General features: G+C 35.7%; 1 protein-coding gene across 1 annotated transcript in view; it reads right to left on the minus strand.

The window, feature by feature from the left end:
• DACH1 (dachshund family transcription factor 1) overlaps positions 1 to 20808 on the minus strand; it is a gene marked incomplete at both ends in the record, with an annotated part of 164402 nt that overhangs the window by 122820 nt on the left and 20774 nt on the right. Inside the window, one exon of the mRNA XM_009080840.1 lies at positions 6940 to 7101. Coding sequence (XP_009079088.1) covers positions 6940 to 7101 — 162 coding nt within the window. The remainder of the gene's footprint in view (positions 1 to 6939; positions 7102 to 20808) is intronic.

A 20808-nucleotide genomic window follows, 5' to 3' on the forward strand; every position in this document is an offset into this window, starting at 1 on the left:
ATCATGTTTAAGTGTATTTACTGCAGATAACAAACAATGATGAAACAAAACTGAATAAAAGCTTAACAATTTCATTAGTTTCATACAAGGCACTACTAAAAAGGAAAATGGCCATAACAATAAAGTAGGCATTTGGAAAAAAATCACATTGAAGATTAAATTATCCAACTATTTATCCAATTAGGATTATCTTGCATGGAACAGGAAATAAAGTAAATGTGATCAAACAATATAAATAGCCTTTTTTTAATCTTGCTGACAAGACAGATTTAACAATTTAGATTTTTCCATGAACTTGATACAGCTTCATAGCAAGCCCAAAGCACAAATGTCACCCAGGAAGCTTTTGCTTCTGCAGTTTTAGAAGCCTATTCTCTCAGTATGCTTCACTTAGGCAAAATCACTCTCTTCATAGGCAATATACACATACAATCAAAAGAAAGTTGTAAGTATATTTATTTCTAAAGTTTTCTGTGTGAATAGTTACACTTCTTACCTGCTGTTTACGAAGAGTAAATTTATTTCTTTTTCTTTTCCATTTCACTTGTCTCAGGCACTATTTTGCCATTACTGTATCACTGTCTTGGAAAAGATCTCTTCAAATCTTAATCCAGAAGATATTAATTGCATGCATTGAGAGTAAGATTCATTCATTTAACTTTCTTTACATAACTACAACTCAGTAGTCACATGACTAAGCACTTGCAAGGTGCAATTTATCTAATCTACTTTCGCCATCTACTTTAGGATGAGATGGATCACCCCTACGATTGCCTATTGCTGTCTGTTAAGTCTAAAGTGACTTAGATGCAAATGTCTACATTTGTTTCAATGAACTTCACAGTGAGGATTTAATCTAGATGACGGACTCCTTACAACACAACTGACCTTCTAACACAAAATGCTGAATCTTTGCTAATAATTCCCTTAATTCACTAACTGGTGTTCAAATCATAACATCCAGTTTGTTGCCTTGTTTAGCAAATTTAACAATCACAGTTAAAGGCTAGGGAGGCAGATATGGAGAAATTATAGTCTTGGTCGCAGACAAACATTATATTTTAGCTATAAAATTCAAGACTTTATTTTTCCCATGACAAGGAAAATTCTAGAAAAAAGCTTAGTGACCTGATTATAACCAAATGATCTGTTTCTGGTCTTCTGTTTGTTCCCAAAGCACAGCTTTATGAAAGCATTCCTTTAGCTTGAAATACGATGTGCTCAACATAGCACATTTGTCCTTAAGGCTGTATGATTATGCCTTTGCAAGCACCTAGACAGCACTTTTCATCCACAGATCTCAAACAAGTGTACAAAAGTAGATATATGTCACTGACAAGCATTTGTCTTATATCCCATGATGTCAAAGTTGCATACACAGTCTTGTCGTTAAAAGAAGTGTTATGTATCATACAATAAACACTGACATACTGCAAAGAATCCTTCTGGTCTGAAGTTAATGTTTATCTTATTTTGATTTTTGCAAGTGAATACTTTTAGAAATGGAGCACATCCATCCACCTAGGAATATACACATTCGGTTTACCCTAAGAGAAAAATACATATTAATGATAGTATGAAAGTTTAAAAAAAACAAATCAGTGTTTAATCTGTTAAACAATAGGAAAATTCTTATGAACTAGTGATACTGTCATTGAACTGGAGAGAGTTTGAGAACAAGCTTGCTCTGGCTTTTTCACCCTATGATTTGGAATCTGCTCACAGTACTGCCAGCTTAACCAAAAAGGATTAACTCTCATATCCAACTGAGAACACAGATAATTCTCAGTAATTGGTAAAAAATGAAGATGAATGGGGCTGAGAGATAAGGAGCAATTAGCTCATCAGCAGTTACAGCTGTGCACTCAATCCGGATCCATCTCTTGAGTCTCGGCCCCTTTTAAAGAACCCAAGCAGAATAAGCACAGGACACCCCCTCCCAAAAAATTGCCATACCTGCCCATCATTTCTCTGTCTTCCATTTTATTTCCATGCTATACAAAGACACCTGTCATAGCATTCTGTGTAAATTGCTACCTCTCCCAGGACCTGTATCTACAGCCAATCTTCTTTTACACTTAAAAAAAAAAAAAAAAGAAAAGAAAAAAAGGGGGGGAAAAAAACCAAAACCCAGAAACCAAATGACTACTGTAGACACTCTTAAGTTCCCTGTCAATCGTTTCATTATAGCAGCATCATCTGTTTGAAAATATAAGCAATTCCCTCATCTAATTATAGGGAGGATTTGAGGTTCATTAACATTGCCAAGGCAGAGAATCAGATGTGCAACTGCAGAGCTGTGCTCAGTGGCCTGCATTCTCTGTTTCCTTTTATTTGCTTTTTCAAGGTCTCCAAGACTTTTTCCTGAAACCATAAAAGTAATTCTTTCCTTCAAAATAGACACGTGTGTTTAGAAAAGGGAAATGACTGCATTTTGTACTGTTCTATTATTGGGCAAGGTCACTGGAGAAAAATAATTTCACCTAAATCATTTTATCTCTGATTTGGGATGAAAAGAAAAGAATAGTATACAAGCAATTGTTACTTTTGAACAAAACATCACAGGAAGCCTTGTGTTTGTCTCATAATTTTAAATATTGCAAGGTAATGCAGCTCAAGAGGAAACCTAACATGCCAAGAAAACCTCTTAATTTTCAACACATTTTGTGGTTGTTTATGGATTAACATGCTAGCCAAGTGTAAAATGTTGCCTTGTATTTCCTAACTGTGTTTAGAAACTAAGAACACCAAAGTCTTCATGATTGCTTCATTTCCTTAAAGAAATAATAGCACTTTTTTTTTTTGTATGAATGTAGTTTAAACAATGACATTTTCTTGGGACATCTGTTTTGAGATCACATTTTGAATAGATATGAACTCATTTCCTACTAAGCAAGTAATTTACTATTGTTGATAGTTGTTTACAAGTTTTATGAGTCAGATTTTAGCAAGTGGCAAAGGTCTTTACAAATCATTTGAGTATTCCCTGAAGTGTATGCACAGTGTTTTCATTATATAAAAGGTTCGGGAAGCAAAAGTATATGGACTGTTCTTCACTTCCTACCAAGTTATAGATAGGAAAGCCCAGCTCACAGAAATAGCTGCAAATGTATTTATTTTCAAAGGCTTCTATCTTTTGTGCTGCAGGTTAATGAAGTATGATAGCAGGGCAGTAAGTACTTAAGCAGCAAGGAAACAATTGAGCTGCTTTACCAATGCATTGCTCTGGAGCATCAGATGGGAAACATACAACTGATCCTAATATCATCCTAAGATGTTAATGCAACAAAGAATAGAACCTCTCCAATGAAATCTGAAGTTTGACCTTGTCACTTGTTTGCTTTAATTCTGCAAATAATTGAAAAAACCACAACAACCCAACACACAGCATAACCTTTTTTGTTGTTGTTTGCTGCCCTACAAAATTCATTTTTTAAACGAAGCCCCAATAATTTATCTACCGTGCATGTTGTATGGAGAATTGCCACTAAAAAGAACCCTGGACATTTTTCCTTCTTATCTGCAATGTAGCTCATATCAGCCAAGCTGTCACAAGACAGTACTTGATATAAACAAGAGATTGCAAAGACATCTCAGTAATCAATATTAGGATGGCTACAGTATGGAAGCCCCAACCACTGCATATCATTTGTCTCAGCATCTATTTCTATGACCAAATGAAGCATTAATTCAAATCATAAATCTATGGTGATTTAAATCTGGGAATGAGCACCTGCCTGCTTTAATGATTTATTTTGTACATTTCAGTAAGCAGGAGATTTGTCCATATGAACTGACAGGTCACCTTCAGATGCCAGTAGCAGACTGTTTATCACCATGCAGACTAGCATCTCATCTTAGCAAGTAAATATTAAACTAAAAGAATCCAATTGATTGTGGATGGGGGAGAAAGGCGTTGCAGCCATATATTTTACTCAGTGTGCTAATACCTCACTCTGATTCCTCTGTAATTTCTTTTTTTTTTCTTTTTTTCCCCCCCCCTTCTAAAACGATAATTCTGGTGGGAGGATGCAAGCTCAAGGTTACCAGGAAAACTGAGGGATATAAAATAATTACTTATTAGTATCATTGGCTTCCTTTAACTCCCTTCACTCACTAACCTTTTGGCTATTGCTTCAAAGGACCAAGTTAATAAATTTGTGTAGTGCTTGGTATAATTATGCAACATTTGTCTGCTAAAATGACTTCTATAATTCACATTAAGCATTTGATTAAAACCAAAAAGCAAAACGATTCAGAAGTAAACCTGACAATTCAACACAAGAGCACTTATTTTATTTATCTGCTTTTACATAGGCATTGGAGCAGCCTAAGAACATGGTATGATCAATCCATGCACACCACAATGCCTGTTACATATGGGCTAAGATGTATCAGTTCAGGTTTTAGCCGGGTTGGATAGTTTGCTTGTTCCTTTTCAGTTTGGTCAAATAAATGACATAGTTTAAAATATAAGCCAAAAATCAGGTTATTTTCTTTTGTTTTATTCCTTCCTCCTGTCAACATTCAGTAATGTAGTATTTCATATTCTTGCCTAAGAAGCCATAATTTAAAACATTAATGGCATATGGACTTGATAATATTTATTTGAAAAGACATAAATAAGCATCTGAAAAAAAAGCAGGAGGAGAGAAAGAGCACACATCTACTACAAAGCAACAACTTTGAAATATGAGTTCTTGTCAAGATAATACACTATGCTAATTTTCAAAAATGTAACTAATAAATAAAGGCTTAACTCTTCATGAACCTAATAATACCCTGGCATTAGTGGCAGTAGGAATCACTTCTCTGATTCCATATGCATAGTCAACACTGGACACTAGATAAGACTCAGTATAAAGAAACAACTAAATGTAAAGTATTTTTGAGAAATCCTCCATATGAAGGGTACAGTTCAAGACAGGATGCACAGACAAGCAAACTGTACTTCCAGAAATATTTCTCATGAAATGGAGACAACTGGAATGCTATTCACTCTACTCAGAAGAGCCATTTTTTTCTGAACAAAATTAACTCAATTCTTCATTCAGTTAAATTGGGAAATTAACTGAAGCTAACAAGTAAGTTAAGGGGCTGAGAGGAAATTTTGACAATGACAATAAATAATCTTGCTTCGCTAACTTTGCCTTACTAAAATATCTAGAATGTATTTTCTTAAACAGGGAAACTGATTAGGCTATGTAAGAGCATATTAGTTATCTAAATTATGCCTCAAACAATGATTTCAAAATAGATTTTTTTCTTTTTTATTCAGAGGACGTTCAGATGTTCCCTCCACCCACTCTCCTACAAATACTCTCTGTGATTTAGATGTTGATTACCTGTTAGCTTTTCCATTTCCACGGATGCACGTGGTTTGTCACTAGAACTGCCAAGCAGAATAACAGTTCCATAAACCAACAGTTGTACATTTTATTTCACATAATGCATTCATTTAACTCTGAAAATCTAAACTAGCCTCTAGGTCTAGTACATGCTCTTTATCTTCCCAGTTTGCATTTACACTTTCACTCTTTCTCATCACTTCAATTTTCTCCCAGTATGCCAGGGGCCACCTGGTCCTTCCACTTCATTTGTACCTATCTCCTCCTCCCAGATTTCAAAGACACCTGCTCTCTACCCTGTCATCTTCTCTCCAAGAGGACAGTCTTTCCACTAATATACAAGTGACCACACATGTTGGTATCTGAGTACTAAAACTCAATTTAAGACTATTTTCTTCACCATCATAGAGGCATTTTTCAAGCCTTTCTTTAAAAGGAAAACAAAAACCATCATGTCATCTCCTTATGCAGCAATGCATACACATTGTTGCTATTTACAACAGCATGAGCCTAGGTGAATTGGTCCTTTGAACTGCAATTCATATTATTTCTAAATAATACCCTACCAATGTCTACTGAACTGTACAGAAATGCTGTTCACAAACACATATTTATTTATGTTAAGGCTAGTACATAACCCTCTAAGATTCATTTTGAATGTATTTAGGAGATGAAAAACTCAAAAAAAAAAAAAGAAAAAATAAACCACGCAAAGGGCCAAAATAAAAAAAAAATAGCCTATCTGAAGCCATTTTATTCCAATATACACCAATCTTGCCTGCAGTCTCCTGAACGTACCTCTCTGTCATTGAATTTCTGTTGCTGAGTTAATACTGTCTCAACATGATAAAAGGAGCCAATACAATGAAATGGCATAACAAAACATTTTACAGCAGGCACACACAGATGATTAAAGATTTAATCAACAACAACAAAAAGTTATCCTAGCTTTGAAGTATGCTTTAGCAAAACAAATTGTCCAAACAAATGAATAAAGTATACTGAAACAATTCTTTTTTGAAAAAGAACAAGAGTTGCTGATGGCTGCTTAAGAAATGGAAAAACCTGTTAACTACATTTTAAGAATGTGTTTATTAAAATAAAATATGATAGGAACTGCAGAGCATGGCAATAATTTATTGTGTATGTATGTTTTCCTTTTGTCACAGGGCACATGAAAGTATGAAATATTTTGCTTTCAAGCTTGTGTTCTGAATTACCTAAAGTCGATACCCAGCACACTGAGCAGGAGACATTGTTAAATTTCACTTTGACACCATCATCTGTCACTCCACCTGTACCTTGAAAAATGAACTCTAAGCAATCAAACCACTTTCTTTCATGGAAAATATTAACTGGAGTCTGCAAAAGTAGCCTGCAAAGGAAAGAATGTTTTTGTAATAGTAACAATGCTGAACACTGGTGTAAAGGTCAGATACAAAATAAAAACTAAAAACATTAAGAAAGGAAAAACAAATATGCAACTTTTTGCATCAAATCAAGGACTTCAGAAGGAAGTTCAAAAATATCACCATTTTAATAACATATCCAAGTATTATGGACATATCATAAAGCTATGTCTGAAACTTACCGACACTTGAATTCAGATCTCCATTTTCAGAGTCTGCTCCATGCTGGTTATTGTTTGCATGATAGTTGGACATAGCTTCCAATTTAATTTTTTTCACTTTCATTGCTTCTGCTATGGCAGCATTGGTGGCAGCTGCTGCTGCTGCAGCTGCTGCTGTCAGACCTGCAAAGAAGTATGAACAAAATTCAATATACATTTTTCTATGATTCTCATTATTACAGGGACTAAGACTGTTATTCTTCCTTCATGCCTGTTCAATAAGGAACAGAGAACACTGCAGAATATTATTCCTCTTGTTGGATTTGAAAACTACCAACTTTTTCAAGTAAAATATTTCACATCATATTTAGATAGTTACTCCTATACATCCATCTAAACCTTGATATCCAACAGCTGCATTCATAATACAATCATAACTAGCTGCAGCTAAATATTTGTGCAGAAATCAGAGATCTAACTTAGCTTCAAAATGGTGTCCTGAGTGTCTGACTGTAAATAGGTGAACATGCATGTAACTGTACTTAGGAGCAAAAACACCTTTAGATCTCAAAGGTTTGACATGCTAAAGAAAACAAGAAAAAAACACAGGTCTATAATTTCTATTTATGAGTAACAGATGATAGAACTCTAGGCATTCCTCATTTCATACGTAACAGCAAGGAGCTGTAGTCATTTTAGGAAGCATTCGTAGAAGAAAGGTTAGTAATGAAGAACATTGGTAAAATACTTTCTTTTGCTTTCCCCAAAGTCAAAGGCATTAAGGCATTTATCAATAAAAAGAGGAATTATTAAACCCATTTAATCCCAATCCTAAAGCCACCTGTGGACAATCCAAGTGCTCTTCCTACCAAACTAAATATCTGCCATCCAGTCATTTACAAGAATGCTCTGCAAAACCAGGAAAATTTCTCTTTGTCAAGAACAATTAGAGAAATGGTCCAGTAATGCCTTCAAAACTCGAAAATACACGCAGCCTTTAATCAAAGTCACAAGCATAGGGTTTTGTCCTCTTCCCTGAGGCAGGGATAATTCTTCCATGGTCCCAAAAACCTGCTGCTGCCCACTCGGATCCCTTTGCCCCAGTCTGAGGAGCAGCAGAGAGAAGTCAGTGTCAAAACTTCACAAGCAATGCCTCCCCCACACAATTGATGCAAGGGGTGGAGATGGAAATGCAAGAGAATTAAATTTAAGAAATGAAAGAGAAGGCATTAAAGTGGGTAAGTTTAATGCAACGATGCAACCTCAGTCTGTGATGCCACAAGAGAACAGGCTCTCAGTCATTCTGAATCAAGATTCTTGTCCTGACCATGGAGAAGGCCTGAAAAACTCAGTGTAATTAGTTTAAAGGTGCCTGGTTGTCTGATTTTCAGCTACTCTGAGAGGTGTGAAGAGTCTTATGGGTCTCAAGAGGAATTAACTCCATAATTTACTATTCTAGTGGGCCAAGGCTGCTGTCCAGCATAGGAGGAGTGCAATTTAGCAGGAAAGACCAAATAAGCAAATAATCCCAGGCTGCTGAGGTAAATATTGCTACTACCATTGCTTCCCAAGGCCTCTTGTCTCCTTTGACTCCTTACATGGAAAATGAGTTCACTCTTGCCATGTTTTTGGCTAGTGATGGGGAGGGACAGAAGGCAAATCCCAGCGGGGAGAAGGCAGAAGGACATCGGGAAATCTATGAGGTGGCATAAGGGGTGCCTTTGAATATATATTAGCTTGACTCAAGGTTGTTTTCCCTTAATTCTTTGCATGACCACATAAAGATTAGCAAACAGTTCCAGCCTCCTGACCCTCCTCACAGGCTGTCTTTTCACACCTCCAGGTATAACAAGAATTATGAAGTAAGTGACAATTACAGATCAGAGTTATCTAGAAAACAGATGTTTCAGGTACAAGAAGATGTGCCAAAGGTCAAAAATCAAGTAAGAATGTGGATAAATAAGAGGATCTACTTTTATTTTAGCTTCTCCTAATATTACAACTTGTACATGTTCTGATCTAAGAAGGTATTGACAATAACATGGATTGTTTCCAATGGTATTTTTACCTTAGAGGAAGGATATGAAGCTATACGTTATACAAATTTGGTTACAGTCCCTAAATTTGGCCACAGAAAAAGGGATGGTGCACCACTGAACTTTGGTTTGCATCCTGTGTCCATTAAATAACACAATAACCTATACTTCCTTTTTTAATATATGCATACATCACTGACAAGCTAAAACTAGCATCTTTAAAGAACAATCCTTTGGAGGAATATACCAATGCATTATATCCAATGAATACAACAGCAGGCCTCAAACCTTTGGTTGTGACTCCACTTCTAGACCAGCAGTTTTAGGCACTTCCAAGTATTGGGGTAAATTACATATTAAACAGACACTGCATATAGGACTTGTAAGCCCACCTGTAATTACTATGTTTCCCTGGGATAATGACCCAGTTGCAGAACTGCTAAAACACAAACTCTTTTGCCAAAAAATTTGCAAAAGAAGCATTCTTTGGTGCTTCTCAACAAAGCAGGTCATAATGCTTCCCTTTGAGTATGGACTGGGAAACTAAAATGCAAATTGCTTAGTTCCGTAGTATGATTTTCACAAGATAATGCTTGTGGTAGTAAATGATAATTTAAAAAAGCAGAAATTAAACTACTAATTTCATGCCTTCTCTCATACAACTGCAGAAGTGATTGAAATGATTACTTTGCTATACAGCAATTATTTTAAACCATTGGAATCTGAAATGCATGTCTCGTATAAGCACCAGCATAAGAGGGGAAATAATCCTCAGAATTCTAGCTTAATGCTCTTCCTCACTGCAATTACAGCCTACAGCACAGTTTCTGCTTTACTGGTACTCTTTCCTGTCACTTGACTGTTATGATATAGCAAAGCAAGTGGCAAGCAAGGTCCCAAGCCAGTTATCAAAACCACTTCCTTTATAATCTCTGGTGCACTGTGCTGTACTGGGGTATGGTACATGACAAAACTTTAGCACATGGCCCAACTTATCTTTCTTATCTCACTAGCACTGGTAGCCCAACAGAAGAAGTCAATACTATTCTATATATCTATACGCACCTTTTAAAATACTAAAATTTAAAGTCTGATTATGGGTATATACCCAGGTAAATACTTGGGATCTTTTTTTAATTTATTGTTTGAAAAAGCCTTTTGACCTAAGCATTACTTAATATCACTTTACTCTTAGAATAAGTAGCCAAGGAGTTTCCAAGGTGCACACTTTTCTACACTGCAGAAATTTTATCTTTGAAAATGAGATAACCAGAAATCACCTACAAAGGTAACTGAAATGAGAGAAATAAGGATCACACCAAAAAGCCACACAGATAATTTTTATTCTTTACAAATATTTATTTTAATGGTTAAAAAGTATCCAGGCCAAAATATTCAATGGATTAAAGTCAATGGTAGTTGTCATTAATATTCTGAAATTGATAAGTTGTTTATGTCTGGCATTCTTCAAAAAAAAGCAGTGAGACGCTTTATAAATATCTCATCACTCCATCGTCACACAAATTTCATCGACAGTGCTCATGCACAGCTATTAGCAATATGAATCTAACCATTACAAGAGGAATGAAAATTGAACATGTGGCATTAATACGCAGTCCTGGTTCCTAACCATCTGATAGGCAGATGGTGTAAAGCGGATTCTCCAGCTGAAATGAAGGGGCACATCATTTTATAAATATCTCATCACTCCATCGTCACACAAATTTCATCGACAGTGCTCATGCACAGCTATTAGCAATATGAATCTAACCATTACAAGAGGAATGAAAATTGAACATGTGGCATTAATACGCAGTCCTGGTTCCTAACCATCTGATAGGCAGATGGTGTAAAGCGGATTCTCCAGCTGAAATGAAGGGGCACATCATTTAAAACCTTGTTTGCATTCTAACTGATATCAGTGCCATATTGATATACATGATACATCATGGCAGTATTTGAACAATCTAGTTTGTTTCAGTCATAAATGTTTACAGCCTTGTTTTTTATCTTTAGAAGCATGTTCTGAAGAGCGTATTTTTAATTTATGAAACCTATTGTTTACTTCTGTTGAACCAGAAGATTAGCAAAGAGCAGGAATATTAAATTACCACAACCACAGCAGTATAACTAAGATGGATGAATAAAGTATGGTTTTTCAATAAAAGATGTTAGTAAAGGAATTAAAAAATTAGCCTAGACATTTTATGCATTAAATACATTTATTCATTTAAACCTTACAGCTTTTTTCCCATGTGACATACTTAGAACTCTAATGCTTTATAAAGCCATTCATTTAAATCTCTTACTGCGTGCAATTAATCTTGTCCAACAATTTAATTCAAAAAGCAAAACATCAGAAAGTAAAGTTCGATTCAACCATCATGCTTCTGAAGTAATCTCCGTATTGCTGACAGTTCCTATAGACTCATCAGCAAAAGTCTGTTCAAGGTGTCTTGCAGGAGCAGTATGAATTTGAATTACAACTCAATTGAACGCTCGCCAAGCCTTAGTGGGAACCCAGGAATAAGAAGCAGAACACCAAAAGAGAGCGCGAAGGATCCTTTCCTACTAGGACCTTCTCTATTCTGTCACTAGATTACTTTGGCCTGTTGGGTGTGTTTGTAGCTGTTAATTATGTTAATAAAGTTGCAGCCTGCTGTCTCTGCCAAATATAATCATAAGCTTTCTCCTGCCAAGTCCTAGTCTAATTTACACCCGTGCAACTCTACTGAAGTCAGGATTTGTGGGTGAGAATGAGACCAGAAGTATGCCCAGTATGTGTGGTCTCTAATGCTGAAAAATGAGTGAATGAAACAGAAAACAATGACAAAAAACCACAGCATCTTCAGAAAACAATTCTGTTTTAAAAGCAAAGCGCCTGAGAGAGCTGTCATATATCATGACAGATTTTCAAAATGTGTACGAATTACTGGTGGGCACTAAATCACATCCAGGGTTTCTGCCTTCCAACAAACACTATTCCCTGCTTGTCTTAAGAGAGAGCTCTTAAAACCTTCAGTTTTTATGGCATGAACAGCTTACAACACACCTTATTTGTGAAGAAAAATAGAAACCTACAAGTGTAACTTTTTCAGCCTTGAATAATGTCTCAAAATACACATTTTTTAATTGTATGCCTAAGCTTCATCCTGGGACAACTTACAAAATTATTTAAGTAATTGATCTTACTTCACTCTTAACCTCCTTCACATAACTATGCCTAAGGATAATAACAACTACTAATAGTTATTCCATTAAATAACTAATAATTTCCTTAACACAAGCATTACCTTCCCTTATATACACTGTATATCCAGGTATTTATAGGTACATACAAAATTCAGTAACATATAGTATTTTCACAACCTCTTTCTTTAGGACTTAGGCAAAATATTCAAGAAACCCTACCTTTGTCATCACAGAACAGGCAGAAAACCAAAATACGACTGTCAGCAGTGTGTTACATTGAGTTTCATTTATTTGCTGGAAATTTCTTTCTGCAGAAATGCTTTACTCACTGCATGGGAGGAGGTCCAAATCTCATCAAGATTATGAAAGAACTTCTTTAATTATTTTGAATTAATGCTTAATCCTTTTTCTTATAGTTTATTTCAATGGTCCTGACTAGAAAATAATTCATGTCTTTTCTTGACTTTATTCCAGATTTCATATTGAGGTTCTTACTTGGGCAAAATTCTTACTAAAATCTGAAAAACTGCCTGAGAAAGAAAGGCAGGGTTACCTCCTAGGATTTGACCCCGATCACTGTAGATTATTGCACTGGTTTCATGGGTTTCAGCAGTTCAGGTACAAGTTTTTGGTAGCTTATTACACTGCTGCCCAGTTATTTCAAATGAAATAGGATCCTAACCTTAGTCTCTGATCTAATGGGTGTTTTATATAGTGTGATACATAAAACAAGAAGGGGAAAGCAATCTGCAGGAGGACAGAGGTCTGATTACACAGACTGGATTGCTGAAAAGAAAACTTCAAACTACACCATAATGTCCTGATAAAATATACAGAGTTTCACAAGCAGAAGTCTTTATGTATAATGTAGGCCTGGAATCTCACTGTTATCCAGAAGTCTTATTTCTGTTAAGCTGTCTGGACTGATCCAATACAACAAGATTGGTCTACCCTAAAAATTTCATTACATGTTATTTTGTGAAAATAGAAGAATTCTTGTCTGGCCCCTCTAGTCGTATTTTCCTGATCAACTTGAGTGGTTCAGCATAAACTGCTCATCCAGAACATTTTTTAACATCTTTTACAGGGCTATTATTAAAGGTGCCATGTGAAAAAAAAAGAGTGAAATAACTAACTGCACTTCAAATATCATTAAAGAAGGAATACTTAGGAAAAAATCAGCCATGGTTTATACTGGTGCATATAAAATGAAACTGCCAGTCTTGCACTGGGAGAAAACCAGTGTATGTGAAGCTCAAACCATCTGTTGTTCATCAGACTAATCAGACCTTTTTCCTGTAACTACTCCTAAATTGCAATATGAATTTTGAGGTCTGGGTATTGCATTTAAGATAAACAAGCAAAAGAGCTAAATTTCCACAGCAATCTGCAAACCTAAAAACCCTTTTTACTTAAAATGTGCTTTCACTATTAATAACACAGTTGCACAAATGAGACACTGACCTAGAAAGCAGCACTCTTGATTTGTTTTGTTAAAAGTAGATAAAACTTTATATTAAAACTGTATTTTTGAATTAGATCTACTAGCAGGTTCAAGAATGCTTAAAAAATGTATAAATGTAATTATTTTATCACTACCATTTGCCATTTATGAAACTGATTGACTTACATTCCATGAAGTTATTCTTTAATGTGGATTTATTCCTTCGTACTGAAGAACAAGAATTGAAATCATAACATGCATTTCAAACACCACAACAAATTGCTAACTGTTATAGCTTAACGGGGTTTTGCAATCTGTGACTTTATTATTGGTTCAGTGCAATTGTAACAGAATTAAACAATGTATACTGCATAACTGCCTGGCTATATTGCAGTTTTCAGCAACAGTTTAAAATCCTACTGGAATGCACACAGCATCAATACAATACAATTAAGAGAGAACATTCTTTCTTAAACAACAGTCATCTTTTCAAAAGCAATAGATTCTCAGTTCTCATTCACTCTGTTGCATTATTCATTTCATGTGCAACCTCATGCTGGACCATAAATTGTTACTTTATCTAATCAAAGGCGACTTAACTCCACAGAAGGTCAAAGGTTTAATTTTGTGAAGTATTATCTTACGCTATGAGTTTAACGGAAAAATAGAAGAAGAAAAACAGCCAAGAAACTGGTAATAAATGAACCTTTATTGCCTCAGGCATTGGCCTACTTAATAAACTTTCATTGAAGGTTTCTTTCAACTGTTATGGACAATGAGGTTAAAAAAATCTTAAATTACAGCCATGTGTGACTTTTAAAGCAGGCGTTCTTTTTTATCTCAACCTCCCCAGCTTAGGAAAAAGACAAAGAGATTGTCTTCAATTTCTTAACCAAAAATGTATGCTTCTAAACAGATGAAAAAGTGCAGATCAAGCCTTTAAAAAGCAGAGGTCAGCTTTGAACAATATAAAAAATACTTTTCCGTAAGTGACAAATCCTGATCCACAATCTCTTTAACTGAATAGCATGCAATTCCCAAAAGAAAAAAAATAAAGTTATGTGGGAAGGCCATATATATATACTAACAATATATTATGCTAACAATGATTCTTGGTTCCTAGCAGACTTTCTGGTTTACATTTGCATTGCTGGAGTGCAATAATGGCTCTTGTTTAATAGAATGACTTATTATGGGAACAACTTCACTGCACTTTTTTGCAAACAGAAGTTCTTTTCTTCTTTTTGTGTGCATTATCTCATGTTCTCACAACACTATTCTCACTGTTAGGAGAAATTAAAAAGTTTAATATAATGACAGTTACGGGTGCTCTGTGAATTTTCTTAATTTAATGTTCTTGCATTTTACTAACTACAATGTCTTTTATTGACATACTCTGGGACCAGTTTAGAGAAGTGCATTACAGTTTAAGTTATACAGTCCAAAATGATAAGCAAATCAGTAGTATTTAATAAAACCTTAGCTTTTAACTTTAGTCTAATTTATAACTAGATGGACACAACTAATTAATTGTAACAGTGCTACAATTCAAAAATACTGAGAGGCCGTGTTCATGCCTGTAACAGCAGTAATGTAGCTAAATACTCATAATCTTTCAACCAGCAGGAGCTTTTGTAGTGTATTTTATAAACCTAATCCACAGCTTGACACAGATCCTGGGGTAATGGCACACAGTTCTTTGATTAAACTAATATCTAAACACCGCTGAGGCCGTCTGATGGCCCCATGGAAGCACATCTCCCTACAACTTCCACGCTCAGCCTTGCAAACAGGACTGTCACATTCTTTTTGATAGACCCACTGTAGTCCAAATGACTCATCATGTGAGTGAAATTTAACTTATTCATGTGTGTAAGTTCAGAATAAAACAAGATTTTAGCTCTGGGCCGCAGGAGTGCAATTTCAGCTTTTATAGCCTTCTGGTGGGATGGATGTGCCTGCAGAGGGACCTGTTCCCTGCACTGGATCCACACACTGAAGAAACAGCCCACTATTTACTCAAAGTGTTATCAAAGCCTTGGTGGCCTTTATGGCTTTAGTCCCAAAGCAACATTTTTTGCCAAAGAAAGCAAGATTTGAATCTCAATTTCGGTGCACAAGAATAGTCAGCTACAGACATATTTCAGGCTCCTGCCATTCCAAAGAAGTGAAAAGAGCATTATTTCTACCCATGTAAAGAGAAGGTACAGAATTTAGGACTTCAGCTGCAAACAATCACCTTCCCTAGCTAAGATGAATTATCACAGCTGCTCATTAGAGCAGCAGACCTTCTGTACACCTTTAAAATATAAACTATTTCAAGATATTTAAAATATCTTTCCATAGAAGTTTCCATAGAAGTATTTATTAATGGAGTAAAATGTGTTACATGTATTTAAAAAAAACCCCAAAACTATCTTTAAAGAACAATTTTGATATGTTTTGTCATATTTAGCTTTAAAGTAGATATTGTTTCCCAGCTCCCCCAAAAAGAAAACAGAAGCCTTTATACTACAATATACATTAACAAATTCTACAGTACTCTTCTGATTGCCTCTCTCTACTTGCAGCGTGCAAAGCAGGTCGCACCAACCATTAGAATGATAGAAGTCAATATCACGCTGGGAAATAAAAATCTCAGAAATCCACCGGTTATTTCAAGGCATATATACCCTTGTTTTAACACAGTGAGCTGAGTAAGAGAATTTCCACATTTCAAAATGTAAAGAATTCACCTGTAAGGGTCAGGAGAGTCCTCTCTCCTCCTTCATTCCTTTATTCACTTGAAGTGTTGTAACTTCAAGAGCTGCACTGTGGCTTTGGGGCTCTTTTTTTATTCTTTTTTTTTTCTTTTCTTTTTTAAGTTTCATCAGATCCATTATGCATTACTCTGTGCCAGAGGCAAGGCATGGGGCTAAATGTACTATTAGAGCACAGTGATAGCAAAGTATTGTACTGTGATGCAGAACTGTGATACCGTACAAAGTAGCTGTGATAATGACTTACGGGGAACACTGTGTAGACCTTTTTTCAGATCTAAAGGCAGTCAATTGTCACAGACAGCCTCTCTCACCTATGTGCTCTACTTGTCACACCAGGTAACAGGACACTAAATCCCATGGGCAGCACCCTGAGTGCTGGCCAAGGCATCGTGGTGGCCTCTTCCATTTGAAGATGCAGTATCTCTTTCCAATACAAGCAATGGTACAACAGTGGCATGATGTGCACTACTGAAATCACTTTCCTTCACCTTCTCAACATTTGCACAAGTGTGAGATGGGACATGTGTTTTCTAATTTTTCATTCCTCTGGGTTATGACCTTCTTTCTAATAATTTCTAAATTCCTACTTTTAGACTTATCTGACATGCAGATTGGCAACATGGACTGCACATTTAGCACAGAGTGAGTCAAAGAAATAACCAACAAAAATTTAATTAGTATCTGGATAATAACTCACTATTTTTATCCCAATCTCCCTTCAATCCCAATCTACCTTCAATCAACTACAAGATGCAGTCTCAGTACTTAACAATGAAATAGCAATACTTCAATTGAATGTCTTTATTTTTAAACTAAAAACATATAGCCTGTATAATGTATGCATATTGCTTTGGTATTTTATAGACATTACTAGTCTTCAACACTATAACTTCTAGACTAAAAAGTTTGGTACGAATTATTTGGAAAAAAATGGAACAGGATCATTATTGTTACTTTATCTTAGAAATCAGAACATCATTCCTGTAATTTGATACTAATGTTGATTTGAAGTGACTTTGGAAGACATACTGATAGCTAATAAGATTGTAAGTATAAAGTGTTGATTACAATCGACATTTGTCAGTGTGCAGTTCAAAGAGCTGGTGGCCATTTCCCAAAGTGAAGTGAAGAACATATTATGTCTGAAACATGTCCATGAAATGAGAGGAAATGAGGGAAAATGACTGAATTTGTTTCAATTTCTTACATTAAATTGTTGAGCTTCTTTAAAATCGAATTCTTAATCACTAGTTAAGATCTGTTAAAAAACATGCTCAGCTTTGCAAGCATAGGAATTGCATTTTAAAAGGATGCAGACCTATTGCTAGTTTTAATTCTGTGATGCACTTACACCCCATAAAATTAAGGAAATTTTTTGTGCCAGTGGCTCAAGCAGTTTATGAGACTTTCTAGCATTCTCTTTGTTTGTTCTGTTCTTTAATTGGATGTATTAGCCATGTGCTGTATTTCTTTGCCAAGCTTGAAAAAGAGTAATTCTTCCATGTATCAAAACATATTTTCAATGGCAGTAACAGGCCACAAGAGAACTGTGTTTTATCTACACTGTGCACTAACCAATGGATGGTATATAGTGAGGTTTCACATAATAAAGGCAGAATAATCCACACGATTCTGTTGTTCCAGCACCAATATTTAATAAAGATGCCATATCATCTACAGAGACATTCATACATGCACAATGCAGTATCATGATCAAATCTGTGCATGTAAATGCACTTGCATTTACATTTTTCTTCTTTGTCAACATCCTGCCCTTCTCAACTACATCAAAACCACTTCAAAAGTGGCATTATAGTGTTGTCTCAACTGCCCATGTTTTTGAAGAAAAATATTAACCAGTAGTTTTTTTCCATTCTCATAGGTTTTTTTAAGAAAGCTTACATTGCAGGAAAACTTCAGTGAGTATTAGTAAAATGCTCTGCTTTTGCTGGAAACTGCTACCATTCAAGCATAAGTGATTGATATTCCTCTTATCAAAGAGCATGAAATACAAAATGAGTTACAAAATGGCTTCAGTGCATTCAGAGATTGCCTCCCACGATGTTGATGATATACAGGAATTTTGGATGGATTCATATTTCCAATCTCCTAAATCAACAGTTTAACATTCCTACACCAAACTAACAGAACGCCAAAAAACCAAGTTGTATCCTGGGCTGCATCAAACGAAATGTGGCCACCAGGTCAAGGGAAGTGATTCCCTCCCTTAGTCTATTCTTGTGAGACCCCCAGCTGGAGCATTGTGTTCAACTCTGAGGCCACCAACACAGGAAGGACATGGACCTGCTGGACCGAGTCCAGGGGAGGGCAATCAGAGGGCTGGAGCACCTCTTTTCTGAAGACAAGCTGAGAGAGTTGGGGCTATTCAGCCTGGAGAAGTGAAGGCTCTGGAAAGAACTTACATCAGCCTTCAGGTACCTAAAAGGGGTCTACAAGAAGGCTGGACAGGGGCTTTTTACAAGGGCATGTACTGATAGGACAAGGAGGAATGGCATTAAACTGAAAGAGGGTAGGTTTAGATATTAGGAAGAAATTCTTTACTGCAAGTGTGGTAAGGCACTGGAACAGGTTGCTCAGAGAAGTTGTGGATGCTCCATCCCTGAAGTGTTCAAGGCCAGGTTGGATGGGGCTCTGAGCAACCTGGTCTAGTGGGAGATGTCCCTGCCCATGGCAGAGAGGTTGGAACTAGATGATCTCTAAGGTCCCTTCCAACCCAAACCATTTTATGAATCTATGAAATATCAACTTTACCAATAGGATCAAAGATTTTTTGCATCCAATTGCAGCATCAGCTCACTTCATTCTTATATTTTTATAGAAGAGATATTTTAACGAGTGTTTTTATTTCAAGTTACCATATAAACACAAGACCCCCCAAACTTTAGTGCAATTTGAAGATACTACCTTTGTGCTGTCTCTCCCCAAATTAGTCCTTCACTAGCATTGTTTCACACAAGTGTTTATAGAAGCCATGATATCTGCAAAATGCCATTAACACAAAGCACTTCCCCATGTACTAATTTTCTTTTTCTCTTCCTATGTGTTCATAGAATAAGACCAGATGCAAAATCATGGAAGATATTTTTCTAACAGTAGGATTTGGCTTTTTGACAGATTCTATGAACAGTTGTTATTTTGGCAGTTTTAGAGATGCCCCTAGGTCAGTCACTTTGGTTAGACAGCTCATGGCCTGAGTCTCCTGTCTACCATTTTTTTGGAATTTATCTTCAGCTACTTGTAAATTAAATCCAAAAAGCTCATTACCCCACACCTACAAGACCTCTGCTTAACCACGTGCCAAGCATCATCTCCACAGAAATCCTTACATGTTAGCAAGAAGAAACTAAGAAGAGACACTGAAAGAAAGTATCTCTCTACCTGAATGAGCTTTGAAGTAGTTCACCCTTTTAGCTAAAAACACCAACAGAAGAAGAAATTAGAGGCTCTTGAATTTTAATTCTGATATTACCAAAAGGTATCAGATATGTCATCTACATTTTAATTTTATTCTCCTCTACCTATTATATGGAGATAACATTACTTTACAGAAGGATTATTAATATAAATCAGCCAAGATTTATACAAAACTATAAAGCGCCAAGCGTGTATTAATATTGTTACCAGCCCTTTTTCTAAATCTGTAAAGTCAAACAAAGCCCATAAAATACAAACTAAACTTGCCTAAGGAGTGAGGGCAGCAGTTCAGTGTAAAGTGTACATGGATAAAAATCCACAAAGAAACTGAAATATTGCTTTAGATTTTACCATGTACCTTAAAAGGTCACAAAATACTTCTGAGCCCAACAGTGTCAAACACTTCTGACACTGACAAAGAATAGGAAATAAATATTTTGATTAGTTTGGCTGCAATGTTTTTCTTAAAACCATCAAATTAACAAGATTTTTTACCAATTTGAAATTCAAGTTAGCATATGGTCAATTCAAATTCTGAAGCAAGGAGGGAATAAGATGAATAGTTTAGTAATTTTCAAAAACACTTCTCTATTTCTGATGATTTGTCCAAAAACCTTAATTCCATGAAAGCTACTTAAGTCTTTATTCAAATATAGTTTTTAAAAAATCTCCATCCTTCTGTTCCTACCTGAGCTAGTTAAATGTGAAACGTACTCCTCCTAGATCACTGACAATCACAAGAGGTACAATAATGATTTTACCATATGTTTGTAAAATGTGACTAGCTGTTTTTTTGTTAGCTGTAAAGGAAGCTGTATTCAGAAAAACAGGATATTAAGGATTAAAAAATATACTTCTAATCTAATTGTACCGTGAAGCCATCAGGTATTTTTAAAAGTGGCCTGAAAAGAAAAAAGGAACAGTATGATTCTCTAATAATCTTTCCATCCTTTACAGACAGGAAAAAACAGGTGTATAATTGAGAACTCTTATAACAGGTTACCTGTTCAAGGATACAGTA

The sequence above is a fragment of the Acanthisitta chloris genome, unplaced genomic scaffold (assembly GCF_000695815.1).
Source record: "Acanthisitta chloris isolate BGI_N310 unplaced genomic scaffold, ASM69581v1 scaffold22208, whole genome shotgun sequence".
Lineage (NCBI taxonomy): Eukaryota > Metazoa > Chordata > Aves > Passeriformes > Acanthisittidae > Acanthisitta > Acanthisitta chloris.